This window comes from Populus euphratica, unplaced genomic scaffold (genome assembly GCF_000495115.2).
Source record: "Populus euphratica unplaced genomic scaffold, PopEup_1.0 scaffold98.1, whole genome shotgun sequence".
Taxonomy (NCBI): domain Eukaryota; kingdom Viridiplantae; phylum Streptophyta; class Magnoliopsida; order Malpighiales; family Salicaceae; genus Populus; species Populus euphratica.
Genome location: NW_011499986.1, coordinates 437,752 through 456,939, shown reverse-complemented (window position 1 = coordinate 456,939; position 19,188 = coordinate 437,752). Strand labels below are relative to the sequence as shown.

The 19,188-nt window shown below is 34.5% G+C and overlaps 2 protein-coding genes across 2 annotated transcripts; one reads left to right on the top strand and one right to left on the bottom strand.

The window, feature by feature from the left end:
* The first annotated feature begins 2,134 nt into the window (after positions 1 to 2,134).
* LOC105140130 (protein RCC2 homolog) lies at positions 2,135 to 8,977 on the top strand. The gene is made up of 16 exons (XM_011046832.1): positions 2,135 to 2,612; positions 2,710 to 2,771; positions 2,865 to 2,932; positions 4,079 to 4,200; positions 4,507 to 4,612; positions 4,738 to 4,789; positions 5,371 to 5,488; positions 5,590 to 5,620; positions 5,721 to 5,744; positions 5,914 to 6,038; positions 6,576 to 6,657; positions 7,009 to 7,131; positions 7,218 to 7,271; positions 7,396 to 7,465; positions 8,050 to 8,083; positions 8,408 to 8,977. Exons 1-16 carry the CDS (start codon positions 2,414 to 2,416, stop codon positions 8,755 to 8,757), a joined length of 1,620 nt encoding a protein of 539 aa, XP_011045134.1. The 5' UTR covers positions 2,135 to 2,413; the 3' UTR covers positions 8,758 to 8,977.
* A 3,317-nt stretch (positions 8,978 to 12,294) lies between these two features.
* Positions 12,295 to 14,171, bottom strand: LOC105140129 (cytochrome P450 83B1-like). Its single transcript, XM_011046830.1, has 2 exons — positions 13,207 to 14,171; positions 12,295 to 13,071 (listed from the first exon to the last, which is right to left on the bottom strand). Exons 1-2 carry the CDS (start codon positions 14,092 to 14,094, stop codon positions 12,448 to 12,450), a joined length of 1,512 nt encoding a protein of 503 aa, XP_011045132.1. The 5' UTR covers positions 14,095 to 14,171; the 3' UTR covers positions 12,295 to 12,447.
* Positions 14,172 to 19,188: the final 5,017 nt, after the last annotated feature.

The window sequence follows — 19,188 nt, the reverse complement described above, 5'->3', positions numbered from 1 at the left end:
TTTAAAGACCCTGTATTTTCTAAATCAAGACAAGTAAATAAAATTTTAATTGTTTTAAATTTTTAGAAAAGATGTATGCTATAATTTAAATTCACAACTCATTATTTAAATTTTAAGTTTTTTATCATTGGGCCATCGTTATTGAAAACTTTACAAATTACATAGTCAGATAAAGATTAAATTTGTGATCCATAAAAAATAAATAGGATATTTTCATGTAATGTTTATCTTTCATACTTGTATATTAATTACAGCTTAATTACAATAAAATTTTCCGCATGAAAAGGATAGCTAGCTTTGTTTAAAATGTATATTTAATATTATGATATCTAATATATTACAAAAATAAATTTTTTTATATATTAACACATTAAAAAACCCGCATTAACTGATCATGCTTTGCAACATTTAAATCATGGATTTACGGTTCAACTTATAGAATTGAACCGATTTTGATAATCATGAAGGAAGGGAGCTTACCCTCTTATTTTTCTTATAAAAAGATAGAAGGAAATTTTAAAATAGCGGGAATTAGAAAGAGAGAGAGAGAGAGAGAGATACGAATTGTATAAAACAAATAGAAACAAAATCCAACCATCTCCTCCATAAAAATAACTATCTAGATGGTGGCCAAGTGGTACGTCTCCTCCATACTATACTTCCTTTAATAATAAAGAAGATGTAATGCCTCACCGCTGCTGTAGATTTATAAAATAAATACATTCAATAATGTTATAATTATAAATTATTATTAAATAAATAATAAAATTAAAAATATGATAGAGTTAATTATTTATCACATAAAAAAATTGTATCCGTGATAAAAAATTTAGAGATTTAACAAAATAATATATAGCAATCCATGGTATTTTGCAAGAAGAAATACAATATTTTTACCACATAATTCAGTTTTTCTATTAATAAAAAGTAAAAAAAATTACAAGGTTAAATTTTTTACCAACTTCATATTAAAAAAACCAACAAAAATAATTTTGAAAGAAAAAAATCAACGAGAAAAAAATATTGTAGCGATTGATAATATTTTGTGAGTAAAATTACAATATTTTCTCTAATAAAATTGACAAAGATAATTTTAAAAAAATTATTTATATAAATACTGTAGCAATTCACGGTGTTTTGTGAAAAAAACTATAACGCTTATCTCATATAATTTAACTTTATTGTAATTATAATCCATAACCAACTCAATATTAAAAAAAAATAATTCGACAAAGATAATTTAAAAAAAAATCATATGGGCAAACACTGCAATAATTTATAGTGTTTTAAATAAAAAAATTATAAAACTAAATTCTTTAAAAGCTTAGTATTAAAAAAAATCCGACAAGGAAAATTTTAGAAAAAAACAAGAAAAAAAACTATTTTGAAAACACTATAACAATTCACAGTGTTTTGTAATGAAAATTACAATATTTCCTCATATGGTTTAACCTTATTTACAATGACTTGTAATTATAATTATTAATCGGCTCAATAATAATAAAATAAAATAAAAAGATAATTTTAAAAATTTTATAAGAAAAAAATCATGCTGGGAGACACTCTAACAATCCACATTATTTTGCGAGAAAAGTTACATTATTTTTCCTGTATGATTAAATTTTATTATAAAATTAAATTTCAACTAGCTTAATATTTAAAAAATAAAATTAAAAAAAATAATTTTTAAAAAAATTATTACAAAAAAACATAAAAGATACCAGAAAAAACTATATGGAAAAAAACACTATGGTGATTAACATTAATTTAAAAGGAAAATTACAGTTTTTTTTATATATTATAATTATAATTTTTAACTCCCTTAATATTAAAAAATAAAATAAAAAAATAATTTTAAAAAAATTTAACAAAAAACAAAAAAATATATGAAAAAACACTGTAGTAAGAAATAATATTTTTAAAAAAATTAATTTTTCAATCAATTTAATATTAAAAAATAATTTAAAAATTAATTTTTCAATTAATTTTTCAATTAAAAAATAAAATTAATAAAAATATTTTTAAAAATTAAAAAAATAAAATGGAAAAATTATATAAAAAAATAATATAGTAATCACAGTATATTAGTATGGTTAAACAGTACATTACCTAAAACCTTTAGCTTATTACTTAATAAAAAGTAGCTCTTCCTCGAAGAGCCAAACAATCCCTTTTTATTCCTTTATTCTCTAATTTCTCAGGCTTCCATTTTGAAAATTAGGGTTCTCTTACCTTGCTCTCCTTTCACAGTCAAATCTCTAAACCCTAACGCCGTCGATCTCTCTCTACTAGCCGTTACCCCCTCTTTCCCGCCAATTTTACTTCATCTCAGCTGTTCACCACTCTCCATCTAAAACACCAACTGTTAGATCTGCGCCTTTTTTCTACCAGCTTCTTTTCAATCTCGCCGGAAATGTCGGCCGTTGAAGCGGAGAAGAAGGCTGCAGAGGAGACGAAGGTAGAAGAGAAAGGAGGGGAGCTGTTGTTCTGTGGCGCCGCCTGTTGGGATAATGTTGGTCGCAAGAAAGGTGCACCGGAAGGCAACTTGGTCTCCCCTACTCGGCTACGTCCTCTTGTTGGTGTCGATATCCGCGTCGTTGCCTCAGGTTCCGGTGAGTTTCATTTCCCCAATTGCCTGGTTACACGTGTATAGCACATATAAACTGGCACTTCTGATTGGTTATTTTATTACGTCACCTTTTGGTGTAGCGTCGTGTCACTGTGTGGCATTGGATGCTGAGGGGCGTTGCTACACATGGGGACGCAATGAGGCACGGACTCAACTCATCTCTAAAGCTGTCTGGTAAATTTAGCTAGTCTATGTTAATATCAGTCAATTAATGGAGCTTAGCTTGTGTTTACAGAGGGGGCAACTGGGTCACGGAGACGCCATTCAGCGCGATAGACCAACAGTCGTTTCTGAACTTTCCAAGTATGTTTTTGGAGCCATTGCTATTATATTTGATTGGCTTATTGTAATGCACATGTAGATAGGAGAGTTGTTTTGGATCTTTAGGTGGACTTCTAACCGGTATTGCATTTGAAGTAACTGGGGAAAGGATGAGCTTTGAAATTGATACAGTTTGTATGGATTTCTTAGGTTTCTGTGTGATTAGGTTTTTGATCAGCATCAATAGAAGTATATTTAGGAGTTTATGGTCATTGGCAGGGTTACCAGGCACGATAGAAGCAGATATGAGTTTTTGTTGGGAGTGAGATTGGAAAATTTCTGAGTTCTAACGAAAAATTTAGGCCGAGTCCTCGTTTCTTTGGTGTTGGGTGTGGTGTGGTCTGAAAATGTGACATCACCGAGCAGGAAGTGCTTCCAGACCTTGATCTGTTGCATTTATTTGTCAAAATGATGACATGTAATATTCAAGGGAGCATGCAAATTGTTATGAGTATAGACTGTTCATATGCTTGTTTGTCATTTCTATGATGTGTTTGTACCTGGTTCACAATAAGAAATCTCTTAAGAATGTTTGTCAATGGAAAATACTTTTTACCATACTTAGGGAAATACCAGGATACACCTCTTTATGCAAAATTTACAGTTTAGAAGAAAGGCTTGAAGATTTGTGTGAACCTGTTATAGCATGAGGGAATGGTTAGTGCTATTTTGGAAGAGTTTTCATAACTTTTATTTTTAACTCTATAGCAAGTTATCTAGATATTGACCAGCGGAAGATGCCACTGGAAAATTATATCTGTCCCGCTCATTTTCAAAATTCATTTTTGTGACTTCTGAATGTGGTTGTGTAACTGGGAATAGGTGATTATTGTAAGAAGAGTTGTTCTTTAAAGAAATTTGTCGTTCTACCTTGCACCAATTCAGAACCTGTCTGAATGGAGTACCTTGCTCTAGTGACCTGGTTGGCAGTTTTGTGTCTTCCTGGATTTCCTTCTTTCTAATATATTTTTTTTCGCCTTTATAAAAAATGAATCAGGTCTGATGATTTGAAACTATATGATTATTGTGAGAAGAGTTTATCTAGAAAGAATTGTAGAAATTTCTTTTTTGCTAACTGAAGAAATGTTGATAAATATTTCTACTAACCCTTATTGGTTTTCTCTGAAGGTATAAACTTATTAGAGCTGGAGCTGGTAGGAGCCATTCAGTAGTGGTTACTGAAGATGGTTTATCTCTTGCATTTGGCTGGAATAAACATGGGCAGCTGGGTTCTGGCTCAGCAAGAAATGGTAAATCCATCTTCTAGATCATGTTGAATGGAATTTCAAGGGTTTGATACTTTGGATAGGATGTTTGCATTTAAAAATCATTCTGATATTCTCATTGAAGGGTGTGAAATATTTTTTTCTTTTCTTGACTAGCTTTGGATTGTTGCATTTTCAAAACAAGCTTAAAAAAGAAATGCTATTAATATAAGTTGCATGTTTTTATTAAAAGAGGTTAATTGGATGTAGAGTGTTTGTTGTATGTCTGCTGACGTGTCCAATTTCAGATACCAACCTTCTAGTTCATTCTTTTGCTCTACTTCTTTGTAGAAATTGAGTCATCTCCTGTTCGCTGTCTTGTGTCTGATGTCAAAACTACTGCTTGTGGCGCTGACTTCACGGTGTGGTTATCCTCTGTTGAAGGAGCTTCTATATTGTATGGTTTGTGGACGTGTTTGAGTTCTGTTTTTCTTGGTTGTACAGCTGAACAACTTCATGGCTAATTGTTATCATTTTACTCAGATTACTTACTGATTTGCAAAATGTTCTTTTGGTATCTAGATCTGCTGGCCTTCCACAGTATGGTCAACTTGGACATGGAACAGACAAAGAGGCATGTTTGAAGCAGATCTTTCTTTTATTTTCTGAGCATTTCATTAATGTTGAATCATCCTAGATACACTGTCGCAGCTGCATTCTGTGGCTTTGTGTGCTAAGCTCAACAGTAACAATAAAGTATAAAACAGATTTATACGGCCCCCTTTGTGTATGTTATTTGTACTGGCATCAAGCTTGGGTACCCAGGGAAGTAATAAAGGTGCATGGTACCATCTGATAGTGAATTTAGAAGTCAAATCTTCTGACTTGTTTGCGTTGCCAATCACTTTCTACCATTAAATATCCTAAGCCTTTTTAAATCACTTTTCTGTGTCCAGTTTCCCGTATTCTGAGATGGCACCACAGCAGTCCAAGCATTGCAAAAATATTTATTCTTGTCCTTTTACATTAAGAGGCACATCTGATTGATGTAGGTCGTTTTTGAGGCTTTTAAATGTTTTAGGAGTGTACAAAATATCTGGAATCTAGTTCATCTCTTTGTAAATTAAGTAACTTGTGCTTGTCAGGTAGCTACACTTCATCATGTCATTACTTGTTTCCAGTTACAGAATTTAATGTGACTTTGGGTGCTTGCAGTACAATACAAAAGACAGCTCGGTCAGGCTGGCATATGAAGCCCAACCTCGCCCTAAAGCGATAGCTTCTCTTGCTGGGGAAACCATTGTGAAAGTTGCATGTGGAACAAATCATACAGGTTATTGTCTAACACATTCCCTCTCCTGTCTCTCAATTTTCATCACACCCTCTTTGACACACTTTTGTTTGTTGATTGGCCAATTCATTATGGGAATTCAGTGGCTGTGGATTCAAATGGTTATGTTTACACGTAAGTACGTTCCTGCGTGATCCACTTTATACACTTTGTTTTATTCTCATGTATCTAAAATTCACTTATATTTGCAAATTGTTTCTGTTGGTATGTTTAGGTGGGGCTTCGGAGGTTATGGAAGGTTTGTACTCTGTGCTTGACACTGGTCTCTGTGAGTCATACTGTTGTGGACAACTGAAGCATTTTGGTCTTAGATAAATTAAAGATTTTGAAATCTTGTACATGGTGACATGGTACCTTGCTTCTTTTCTATTTCAAAATTCATGTAATTCCATGATTTTGCCTTGTAGGCTTGGACATAGAGAGCAGAAGGATGAGTGGGTCCCTCGGCGCGTGGACATCTTCTCAAAGCACAATGTTTTGCCTCCTGGTGCAATTATTTCAGCTGGTTCTGTGAGTTCTGCTTGTACTGCAGGTATTATATGTTAGTGACTGGCATGTTATACTGATTTTTTTTTGAGGGATGCTAAAAACCATAGGTTGGACCACTTAGAGGACTGGACAATTTTATTTGTGGAACATAACATGCCTCAGACAAGTAGAAACAAAATTGTCAAAAAAGGCCTAAATTTCTTCTTTTCTTGGATTGCATCACTTGTTTTGATTGTTATTCAGACTAAATGCCATCCCAAAATATGGTGCTCACAAGGTTTCTCAATATAGAGTTAGAAGATGGATTCATGATCTAGGAAATGACAATGAGCATCACTGTTGAATGTAGATGCTTTTAAGATGACTTGATGCATTGTTAATATCATTCATCAATTAGATGGGAAGTTTTAGAATGGCTTCCAGATGATATCTAGGTATATATATTATTCAGAGGGCATGATTTACAATATAATTTTATACCCCGTCAAGCTTTTCAAACTAGCCATTGGCTGGCTCTGGTTCAGCCTTGTTGTATTAGTAAATTTTCTTTCCAAATATGTGATCCTGTTCCAATTTCCAGGAGGTGGACAGTTGTATATGTGGGGCAAAATAAAAAATACTGGTGATGACTGGATGTATCCTAAACCTCTCATGGATTTAAGGTTTCTTCCTCATGCCATTTTTATATTACTGTCATCTTTTTCACTTTTGTTTTAGCAGCGTTTAATTGTTTTGTTTTGTCATTGAGGCTCTACTTTCTCTTATGAATCCTTTTCTGCTATTATGTAAAGACATTGATGTTCTGTGTTCTCATTATGTTTGATTTAGCAATGCCTGCACAATAATATAATTTTTGATACTAATGTTGGTTAACTTGTGAATCGCCTGTGTATTGGAATATTTGATATTAATGGCTTATACAAAGTTTGAGATTCCTTCATTTCTTCAATAAAATGGTTTTGATGTGCAAGTAAAAAATAAATATCCAATTTTTGGGGCCTTTTTGCATGCAGTGGTTGGAATTTACGTTGCATGGATTCAGGAAACATGCATCATTTTGTTGGTGCTGATAATTCCTGCATAAGTTGGGGGTATGCTCTGAATGGAGAACTGGGATACGGCCCTAATGGTCAAAAGTATGTATTTTTTAACACTTGGCATTTATGTGGTCCTTTATTTTATCTCTACTTTTCACTTTTTTTTTTTTATTTCTGCACTTCAGGTCTTCAGCAGTGCCCAAGAAGGTAGATATTCTGGAGGGCATGCATGTTATTGGGTGAGCAGCTACTAGTACTAGTATTATTGTTATTATATTTATTTAATTAAAATTTATGCATTGATAACAATATATGCTTCAATTGTTTGTTTGGACTTAACAATGAGAGCTTTTCCCTTTCTAGTGTTGCATGTGGCACGGGCCATTCCATGGTCATAGTTGACAGGACGAATGTTGGTGATGGACTTGATCAGGTAATAAGTTTAGAATTGGTCTTCCTGGGATTGCAAGCCAAGTGCTTTTTCCGTGCCATTAGGTTCGGTCGCTGGTTTCTTATTTATGGTTTCATGGTGTTGTTTTGCTCATACTCATGTCATCATTAAAATAAAGCAACTATATGGTTGCAACAAAAGTCTACTTATTGTTAACTTTTGGTGTTTTCTCAAAAAAAAATAAAAAATGGTGGAAAGTGGAAACAAGATGTATGTTTTGGAATTACACCATGCTCATGTTGGTCGGCCATTGTCCTTTTAAGAAGATAACTCAGTTCATGTGATTGACACTGCAGGCTTATGTTCAAAATACTGAGGATCCATACTAAATCTTCCAAAATATGGATCCTCAGAATTTTCCATGGAATTCCCAGTCATGAATCCTTGGCAGTGACAAATGACTCGTTTTAAAGTCCCTCTGTATTTTGTTGGCTATTACGTGGTTCTTTAGATATGGCATTATCAAAGTTGGTGTGTGGGTGTATATCTGTGTATACAGGTGTGCGTGCTGTTTGATTTATGCTAATTACATGAATACTCATGTGCAACACTTGTGGTCTTAACAGCTTGATGTCTATGATGGAAAAGCTTCTGATGAAGGTATGCTAAATGTTAAATGTACAATTCACTGATTTATTTTCTCATTGGCAAATTCCTCTACCCCTTCCTCAAAATAAATAAATAATACCTTTGCATCTGCTAGGAGCAAACATGCATAAGTAGTTTTGGTAACCAGATTTCTGCCTTGTTTACCATGGGCTAAACATAGTTATGGGCAATTTCTACGTGGCCTCAGTGATTGAGACATGTTTGATCTCTTTGTTCTGATAAGCAAAAGGCTTGTACGAGAAGACACCTATGAGGGTACGACTCATCAGTGATGAGAAGTTGAATTTGACCTGTTCATTTATTATTATTCTGCAGGTAGTGGGGAGCCTGGGAGTAAAGACCATGTTAAGCAAAGTGGAAAAAAGGGACCTGCTAAAGCTACTGATAACTCCAGAAAGAGGAAGTCAAAGGATGCATCAGAATCTGAAGAAGAGAATAGCAATGATGAAAGTGACGCCAGTGATGATCAAGTCAATGGCAAGACAGAAAAGAAGAGCATACGTGGTGGAAAGATTTCTGGTACGGGTCAAAGTAGAGGTGGAAAAAAATCTTCATCCGCTGGAAAGAGTACTGGACGCAGGCAGGGCCGCTCTCCATCGGCAAATAAAAGCGCAAATTCTTCTCTAGAAAAAACTGGCAAGAGAGGAAGGCTACGCAGGTCATAACTAACAATTCCCAGGTTCCAATAAGAAATTTTGTTCTCTCAATGTAGAGAATTGTACCATCGCATGCATTAACTGCTGTAATTTGCGTTCATTTTTAATTGCTTTATATTTTCAATCTTCAATTGCCCCCGCATTTTTTCTGTTTTCTTCACGGAAACAATTTTTATGGGCTGGCTCTTGATGGCTTGGAGGCCTAGGAGAATTGTATGATTTCAGTGGCAGCTTGTATCAAATCTTTTATATAGAATGATGGCTGCACCCAAACGGCTTCTGAGATGAAACTCAAACAACAATGCTTTCAAATTTCAATTGTTTTACCAAGAATCGTAATGCATAAAAATCTGGGTCGATCATGGTATTGCATTCCATTTTTTATTCCAGTTACTATAACTAAACTGAAATTGAGCGAATAGAAGTAAGTATTCGTCTTCGGTATTTCAAATTTTATTGTAGAAACGCCAATAATTCATTGATCACCCACTAGCTCCTTTATGTCCATAGACACTAGGCGGAAGAGCAAATGGTGTTAGCTCACCTGCATGTCATTTCAAGTCAGTAGAACTGTCCAAGAATCTCTCGTACGGGTTCTTCCAAGCTTCATGGCCAGTTCCAATAAGCCCGCGCATTAACATAAGAGTCATAGACTATGGTCTTGGGCCTCTTGGCTGGTGTTTCGTACCGACCAATTTTGCCCCTTCTCGGAATTCTCTCTCGGGAGCTAGTAATGGCACTTTTGGTTGTAATCTCTGGGTGTCATTAACAAAAGATAGTTTACTGGAAGGGTGACCTCTAGGGCTGGCTCAACCATAGTTTAAAACCTTGGCTGGTGTTTCGTACCGACCAATTTTGCCCTTTTGGGATTTCTCTCTCGGGAGACTAGTAATGGCACTTTTGGTTGCAATCTCTGGGTGTCATTAACAAAAGACAGTTTACTGGAAGGGTGGCCTGTAGGGCTGGCTCAACCATAGTTTAAAACCTGGATTATGCTGTGCGTTCTTTCGTATAGTAATCAATCAGCTGATATTGAACAAAAGGAAATATCTAATTATGAGCTATGATTCCTGCATGTAACATTTCCCATCACACAAATGCCTTAAGGCACAAGGCAGAGAGCATCCCTCATGCGAGGAACAGGACCGGGGTGCACATCATCAATGTCCCAGATGGCATTTCCCAGTCATATTTATGAAGAAGATTGGCAAGTGAGAGCTCCACAGTGGCAAGTCCTATTAATATTCCAGGACAAATTCTTCGACAAGCGCCAAATGGTAGTAGCTCAACATCATTTCCTTTCGAGTGAGTAGCACTTAATTCTCATGGATTCTTCTCATGGTCTCCCAAGCATTTTCATAGACTGAAGTCTCGGCTGGTATTTCGTATCCCTTTAGTAATGGTGGTGGTGGTTGCGATCTCTCCTGCATGTAACATTTCCCATCACACAAATGCCTTAAGGCACAAGGCAGAGAGCATCCCTCATGCGAGGAACAGGACCGGGGTGCACATCATCAATGTCCCAGATGGCATTTCCCAGTCATATTTATGAAGAAGATTGGCAAGTGAGAGCTCCACAGTGGCAAGTCCTATTAATATTCCAGGACAAATTCTTCGACAAGCGCCAAATGGTAGTAGCTCAACATCATTTCCTTTCGAGTGAGTAGCACTTAATTCTCATGGATTCTTCGAAGCTTTTGGGTCTCTTCTAGTAGCCCAAGCATTTTCTTAGACTGAGGTCTCGGCTGGTATTTCGTATCCCCTTAGTAATGGTGGTGGTGGTTGCGATCTCATGTTCTCCTTAACCACAGCTTTAAGATAAGATAATTGCTGGACATCATCTTCATTTGCAAACCCTTTCTTTCCCAGAACAAATTCTAAACTTCTTCTTCTTGAGCTTTTTTTCATTGCCTCAGGATTCTTCATAGAAAGGTCATGGCCCATTCACGGTAACAGCAGATGTTTCTGTCCTGTTCCGCCAAGAAATATGATGCAAAACAAAATCAAACAATAATATCACGGACATCTGTAAATTTCTTTCAGAACTAAAAAGTACCACTCCTTGATTTTGTCCCTATTTTATTAGCCCTTTTAACTTTTCAAAGGTCAATTTAACATTAATTTTTTGCTAATCTTTCTTTGATTTTGTATTAGATACAAATTTAACAAAAAATATCTATAAAAAATAGAAACTTCAATCTTTCTAAAACTTATTTTTTGAAATGTTTAATCATTAAAACCAAAGAATTGGTTAAAATTAATTTTTATTTATTTTAATTTCAAAATTGATGAAAACTTAAACTGAGGAAGCAATTTATAACTTATGTAGTGTTTATTTTTGTAATTAAACATATTTTTTAAATGTTTTATGCTTGAAAAGGTATTAAATTAATAATTTTTAGTCTTCTTTTCTACTGATCGAGGTCAGCATGCTTCATCTGATATGAAAAGGTGTATATATTGCCATACATCGTAGACGTACCAAAGTTATACGTGGCCCTGTAAGGATAAAGTTGAATGATGGCACTAATCCTTAATCATATGCCAACAGTACTGTTACGGCAAAACATGTATATACTGGAAACCCGGTGCTAGATCACAGCTCATAGGCTTAGACTGGCTAGGTGTCGATGAAAATGGCTTATCCTAGAAATTTTTTATATTATTTTTTAAAAATTATTTTTAATAGTGGCATATTAAAATTATCTAATAATACTAAAAATATATTAATTTAAAATAAAATAAAAAATAAAATTTTTTAAAGATATTTTTAAAATACAAAAACAAATATAACTTTAATTTAAACTGTTTATAAGTTAAAATTAGTGATATATTGTATGGTTATGAAACCGATATAAGATATGTTAAGTCTCGGTGAATGAAAGATTAACCTAAATAAAATTTTATTTTGAATTATTTTAAATATTAATTCAATTAAATTTAATTTAATTTGATGAATTAATTTAGTTAAATTTAAGTAAAACTTAACTAGGTTAATTTTAAAAAATAATAATTTTTTTTAGATGATATTGTTTATCCAAGTTTATCTAATAACTTGAAAGTTGACTTATGACTCAATAACCCGAGTTTTAAATAAAATCAAACTAAAACCGGGTTTAACAGCAACTATGATAAATTGAATCAAGTATGAGCACGCCTCTTTCCGAAATATTGCAATACCATGACAAGAAGAGAGATTTCAGTGCCTCGGGAAAATCCGTGACTTGTTTCATTGTTGAGTTAAAATAATTTTAAGTTTGGCCACATTCTGCATTTCGGCCAGGTTTACTGACCCTTGAATGAACTACCAGGATCATTCTCATATACGAATCAGAATTTATCAACCTATGACAGAGTTTCTTGTGCTGTCAACAATTCGCTTGAATAATCTCTTGATGGCATTTCATAAAACTTACAACCTTATCAACGTACAGTACATGTATTATTTATAAATTATAACCGGCTATACGAAGATATAATGGTGAAACTTCGTAACAGTATAATAGATGACAAGAAGAAGCAGCAAGATACGAAGCTATGCTGGTCGTGATCACATGCTTTCAGCTAGGAGAAATTGGTGAAATTTCAACAGTTGGCCTAGGATTCAAGTTCTAGCTAGCTATAACGGCGAGGGAAACTACCCCTGTTTGTGTGGATAAAACGAGACAGATTGATATGGCTCCGTCGTACATTACAACATCAAACACTTGATATATGAAAATAGTTCCTAGGCATAAGGCATAAAGCATTTTTCTTGTGCATGCTGAGACCCGGCAGAACATCCATGTCCATGTCTTCAGCTTTCAATCCTTGCGGCATTTCCCAGTCAAAGCTGTAAAGAAGATTAGCAAATGCAAGCTCCACAGTCACAGCTCCCATATGTATCCCTGGACAGCCTCTTCGACCGGTACCAAATGGTATCAGTTCATAATCTTGTCCTTTAAAGTCTATAGACTTGCCAAAGAATCTTTCAGGATAGAACTCTTCTGGGATTTCCCACGCTTCAGGATCCCTTCCGATAGCCCACGCATTCACATAAACTAGAGTTCTGGCTGGTATATCATAACCATCTATGTTGCAATTTTGTATTGTTTCTCGTGGGAGTAGTAATGGAGCCACTGGATGCAATCTCCATGTCTCTTTCACCACTGCCTTAAGATATGGTAATCTTAAGAGATCGTCTTCTTTCACGAGTTTTCTGTCACCAACTAGATTTCTAACTTCTTCTTGAACTTTTTTCATCACTCTAGGTTCCTTCATTAGAGCTGTCATGGCCCACTCCAAGGTGCCTGCAGTTGTGTCTGTGCCAGCAATAAATATGTTCTGCCAACAACAAAAAAAAGGTCTACATATATAAGAAGCGATGCATAATATCTTTTCCACGGTAGAAAACTAAAGGATCTCTAGTGAAAGCTATACATGACAAAAACAAAATGAATTGAGAAACTTATTAATGACCATTAGCACTGCTTTGATGTGATCCCGAGTGAGATCAAATGCAAATGAGCGTTCCTTTTTCAGGCGAAGTAACACGTCAATGATGTCCTCTTTCTCAGGTTTGGTTCTCTTTGGATCCAGGTGCTCGTCAATTATTTCTTGGTAGAAAACATCAAATTCGCTGAAATTCTTTTCCAGGCGAGCCATCAATCCAGAGAGTTTATCAATCCATCCCATGAAAGGAAGATAATCCGAAACAAAAAGACTAGCCGCCATGGCCTGTGCTTCATTAAGAAGGTTATGAAATTTACTTCTTTCACTACCTTGATCCTCATAACTCTTCCCAAAGGCAACTCTACAAATTATGGAGCTTGTAAGGGCAGTCACTGCTTCACTCATGTTGGCAGTCCTGGAAGCATCGGCAGCTTTCCTTTTTTTTTTAATCATACTAGAAACCTCATTTTCACGAATGGAATGAAAAGATTGCACTCGTTTCAAGTTAAAGAGTCGAAGAACACAAATCTTCCTCATCTCCCTCCAATAACCACCATATGGTGTAAAAGCCAAGTCTAGGCCGTTATAAGACAATTTTTGCTGGCCATGTAAGGAAGGCCTCCCAGAGAACTCCAGATCATGCTTTCTCATAACCTCTTTGGCCATTTTAGCTGAAGAAACTACCAGAGTTGGCACAAAACCTAGTCTCAAGGACATAAGCGGCCCATATTTGTGCGAGAGTTGCCACAGGTAATGGTGAGGGGGTGATTTGTACAATACAAAATGATGCAAGTTACCGATTAAAGGAAGTCCATAGGGACCAGGCGGAAGAAGAATTTTTCTTTTGGTTCTGTAAGTTTGGAGAAGAAACAAGACGAAGATAAAGAAAGCTCCGAGGAAGAAAAACATTGCCATCGTGGTCTATAGCTTTGCGGATGTAGCAGTTTATGGCTTTCCTTTCATTTATACATTAAGTTTTAAGAGAGAATCCATTTTTCTTATCTCCTCTTCTGCTATCTACTATCCGATATACTAATTTATTGTCTTATTTCTATTCACGATGAGCTCAATTGTGAGGAAAAAGGCTGTCTGGCCGCTTCCTTAATTAGGCGCATGTTGCATCATGCATGCACAAATCTCTAGCTCGTTGTCCAAGGAGTGCCACGTTTTGTTGATCTCAGCTCTTGTGGACACATGCTGCCGATCGATGCTATGATCATTCTAGGATAATGGCTTCCGATTTTATCCATTCGATTTGCATTGCAAAAGGGATAGAGAACAAGACTACCAAGTCTAAATTGATAAGAAAGATGATGGCCTGTAAACTGGCATGGAGGAGAGATACGAGGGAGTCTTGGGTTGTGGGCGTGATAGATAGCTCAATTTCAATGTTTCCACAGCTTTCATTGCTCATGTCTACGCAAGGGTGGACGTGTTATATCTAAATGCTCCCCATTTACGTACGAGAGGGTCAGATTTATTTACAAAATTTGCTTGTTGACCAAAAAGATGAATATATTCAAATATCTTCAGCAAGGCAGGGGAGATATCATATCAGGGTGAAATTGCTTGAATTAAATTCTTATATTTGATTTTACCATCCTAACGAGTCATGAAAATTAGCCCAGTGTGCGAAAGGAATAGATTACATAGAAACATTTATACATCCTAATTTTAGGTTTTTGTTAAAAAATTCAAAGAATTACAAGGATCAAGAGTAACATAAACAAAAAAACAAAAAGCTTGTTTTCTATCGTTATTGGTATACAAAAAACTTCACTTTGGTCCCTTAGTTTTTAATATTTTAATATTTTCTCTTTTGTTTTAGGTTTTTTATGTTTCGATCTTAAATTTTTTTTGTATATATTTTCATCGCTAGATGTTCAGATAGAAATGAGAAATTCATTGGGAAAAAAAAAGAAAAGAGAAAGGATTTGACTAGTCATTAAAAAAATCAATCTTAATGCTAATAATTTTTTTTTAAGAAAGGAGTTTAATGAAGGTGAGTGTTGCTCTTTGAATATATCAGAAAAAATAGATTGAAACCTATCAAGTTCTTATTAATTTGGTTGGGTTTTCCTGGGATTTTTTTATAGGTGTTTCTAAGTGAAAAACAAGTTAAAATTATGGTTTTATAATCAAAAACTTAAAATTCTTACAATCATCATATGTGATTAAAAAAGATAAATAACTATGGACGAGAAGTCATCTTCCCAAGCAAACGACATGTTTCCTTGTCATTGTTTTAAGAAAAGAGAAAATCATGCATGTGCTCTTGGGCTTTTATCTTTTTAGCCAAGCATGCGGGCTGGTCTTTCAAATCCAGCAGTTTGTTATTTTTTTTGTTAGGTTTTTATTTTATTTTTAATTAATATTCATGGAGAAGAATTTTTATTTTGGTTCTGTAAGTTTGGAGAAGAGATAAAGAAAGCTCCGAGGAAGAAAAACATTGCCATCGTGGTCTATAGCTTTGCGGATGTAGCAGTTTATGGCTTTCCTTTCATTTATACATTAAGTTTTAAGAGAGAATCCATTTTTCTTATCTCCTCTTCTGCTATCTACTATCCGATATACTAATTTATTGTCTTATTTCTATTCACGATGAGCTCAATTGTGAGGAAAAAGGCTGTCTGGCCGCTTCCTTAATTAGGCGCATGTTGCATCATGCATGCACGAGTCGATCTCTAGCTCGTTGTCCAAGGAGTGCCACGTTTTGTTGATCTCAGCTCTTGTGGACACATGCTGCCGATCGATGCTATGATCATTCTAGGATAATGGCTTCCGATTTTATCCATTCGATTTGCATTGCAAAAGGGATAGAGAACAAGACTACCAAGTCTAAATTGATAAGAAAGACGGTGGCCTGTAAACTGGCATGGAGGAGAGATACGAGGGAGTCTTGGGTTGTGGGCGTGATAGATAAGCTCAATTTCAATGTTTCCACAACAAGCTTGGCCAGCTTTCATTGCCCATTTACGTACGAGAGGGTCAGATTCATTTACAAAATTTGCTTGTTGACCAAAAAGATTAATATATTCAAATATCTTCAGCAAGGCAGGGGAGATGTCATATCAGGGTGAAATTGCTTGAATTAAGTTCTGATATTTGATTTTACCATCCTAACGAGTCATGAAAATTAACCCAATGTGCGAAAGGAATTACATAGAAATATTTTTACATCCTAATTTTAGGTTTTTGTTAAAAAATTCAAAGAATTACAAGGATCAAGAGTAACATAAACAAAAAAACAAAAAGCTTGTTTTCTATCGTTATTGGTATACAAAAAACTTCACTTTGGTCCCTTAGTTTTTAATATTTTAATATTTTTTCTTTTGTTTTAGGTTTTTTATGTTTCCATCTTAAATTTTATTTTATTTTATATTTTAATCGCTAGATGTTAAGAAAGAAGTGAGAAATTCATTGGAAAAAAAAAGTATTTGATCAATAACATTCCAGTCATAAAAAAATCAATCTAAATGTTAATAATTTTTTTTTTAAGTATCGAGTCCATGAAGGTGAGTGTTGCTCTTTGAATATATCAGAAAAAATAGATTGAAACCCATCAAGTTTTTATTATTTTGGTTGGGTTTTCCTGGGATTTTTTATAGGTGTGTCTAAGTAAAAAACAAGTTAAAATTACGGTTTTATAATTAAAAACTTAAAATTCTTACAATCATCATATATGATCAAAAAAGATAAATAACTATGAACGAGAAGTCATCTTCCCAAGCAAATGACATGTTTCCTTGTCATTGTTTTAAGAAAAGGGAAAATCATGCATGTGCTCTTGGGGTTTTATCTTTTTAGCCGAGCATGCGGGCTGGTCTTTCAAACCCAGCAGTTTGTTGTTTTTTTGTTAGGTTTTTTATTTTATTTTTAATTAATATTCATTTTTTTAAATTTTAACTGTTTAATTTAGCCATTTTTAAATAATAATAAATCTTTTGGAAGGTTTTTATAATTTCATAATACTTCTAATATATTATTTTGATTTATGTTTGATTTTTGTTCTTATTAGATTTAAGATCATTTATATTGTTTTTACAAATCTACCAGAGCAAAAATCGTATGTACTTAACAACCATAAAGAAAATATATGATATGAAAAGGATATTCACGGTGAAGTATTTGTATTTGTATATTTTTTACTTTTGGCTGGAAAATCAGCTTCTCATTTTAGTTTTTAATTAGCATTTATAGTTTTCTTACAATTCATTATATTAAACACAAATATTATATTTTTATTTTTTAATTAACAAATTATGTTGTATTAAAATATATTTTTTAAATCAACTTGCGGGGATATTGACTAGTAGTTCCTAATTGAGGTCCACTTGGGCCTAGCATTCACTAGACAGCCTAAGCCGCACTTTCATTTTAGTTTTTCTTTCTATGATAACAAGATTCAAGCCTCTGTCGAGTGGGCCTGGATGTCCCTCTTCATGTCTTACACACTGCTAAAACGCTTGGCCCCTCTGTCGTTCGGCTGCCACCGAGAGACTTCAACAGTAAAATATATTTTTTATTTGAAAAAATATTAATTAAAAAAATATAAAAAAAATATTTGAAGCCCAAAAAACAAATCAAGATCTTCTAAAAACGTGGTTAGACGTCAAAATAAACACGTTCTTCGTAAGCGAGCCTTGTATGAATAACTGCAGATTCTTTAAATTAAAACAAGTAAAATTGGTGGAAGAACATGTGGGAACAGTGTTCCTTCAATAAAACTACGAAGTGAAAGAAAATTGTGGGGGAGAGAAGGGAGAAAAAAACGGCATTATACCATTGAAAAAGCGATATATTTTAGCAATTTTTTGCTTTTCAATTGCTCCTCACTGACCGATGAGCTATATAATAAGCCAATTGGGAGGTCTATTTTATCAGAAGAAAAGAGATTGGTGATGCTGTGAAGCATCTCCATGGAAAATTATGCAGGGGGGACCATGCTCAAGGATGTTTGCTTGTAAAGTCGGGCATGTGGAAAGCTGCGAGGAAGCATCAGTTGCTCTCGATTCCAGCCACCCCACCCCCAACATGCTTGTCGCCATGGATTAAAATCTTGATGACCCATGCAGATAGCAATACACCCAAATTGGACCCATTTTGCGAACAAAACTCTTGTGTCCAAATCAGAAAGAGGCATGCCATGGGACTGTGAAGAGGGGTCGCGGAAATCGTCGAGTGGCTGCAATGTAGGCCTAGCCCAGATAAGCCTGTAGGCCAGAAAATGTTTAGAGTCGAATTAAGGAATGATTGGTTATCATTCGATTTCAAAGATCATTGTGGTTGTGACACGGAGTAGTCGACTTAAGGAATGATTGGTTATCATTCGATTTTTTCTCCATGTTTTCAATTTATCATTCATGGCTCGATTTTATGAAAGGGTCGAGAAATAATTTGTTAAAATAAACTAATTTAAATGTGGATAGTTCACCTCGAAACAATACAAAATAGAATATGTTGAATATGAAAACCCAGAAAAAAATGAATCTCAAGTTGGTTTTTGTCTTAAAAAATATATAAAAAAATATGTATTTATAATAATATTGGAATGAATTTCAATATTTTTAAAATAGAAACAACATGCAACACGTTCTATTTATACTAATTGTCTCCTCTCACACGATATCCAAATACAACATAAACTAAGGATAATCATTTTTTTTTTGAAGTTTTTTTTCCCCGTAAGAAATCTAAACACACTAAATGATGATTCATGGCTCTACAACAATGATGGATTCATGGCTCTAAAAAATTGCATGTCAACGATGGTCTGCGATTTTATAATGAAATTATGCTATGTTTAATTATTGCCTGCAACAAGCCAATTAACTCGTCTAGCAAGGGAAAGAAACATTTTATCTCATTATCATCATCCCTGTCAGGGTCTTACCATGTGAGGGGGCTCCACGAGACCATCCTTTAAAGAAAGTCTAAATGGTGGGCGGTCATGTGCTGGTGTACCTAAATTGCCAGTTTGATTGCTGAAATAATTCTTCATTTAGGTGG

Coding starts and splice junctions, on each gene's coding strand:
- LOC105140130 (XM_011046832.1), top strand. CDS start 2,414: ATGTCGGCCGTTGAAGCGGAGAAGAAGGCTGCAGAGGAGACGAAGGTA. Junction 2,613..2,709: donor CGTCGTTGCCTCAGGTTCCG/GTGAGTTTCATT, acceptor CTTTTGGTGTAG/CGTCGTGTCACTGTGTGGCA. Junction 8,084..8,407: donor TGGAAAAGCTTCTGATGAAG/GTATGCTAAATG, acceptor ATTATTCTGCAG/GTAGTGGGGAGCCTGGGAGT.
- LOC105140129 (XM_011046830.1), bottom strand. CDS start 14,094: ATGGCAATGTTTTTCTTCCTCGGAGCTTTCTTTATCTTCGTCTTGTTT. Junction 13,072..13,206: donor ACATCAAAGCAGTGCTAATG/GTCATTAATAAG, acceptor TGTTGTTGGCAG/AACATATTTATTGCTGGCAC.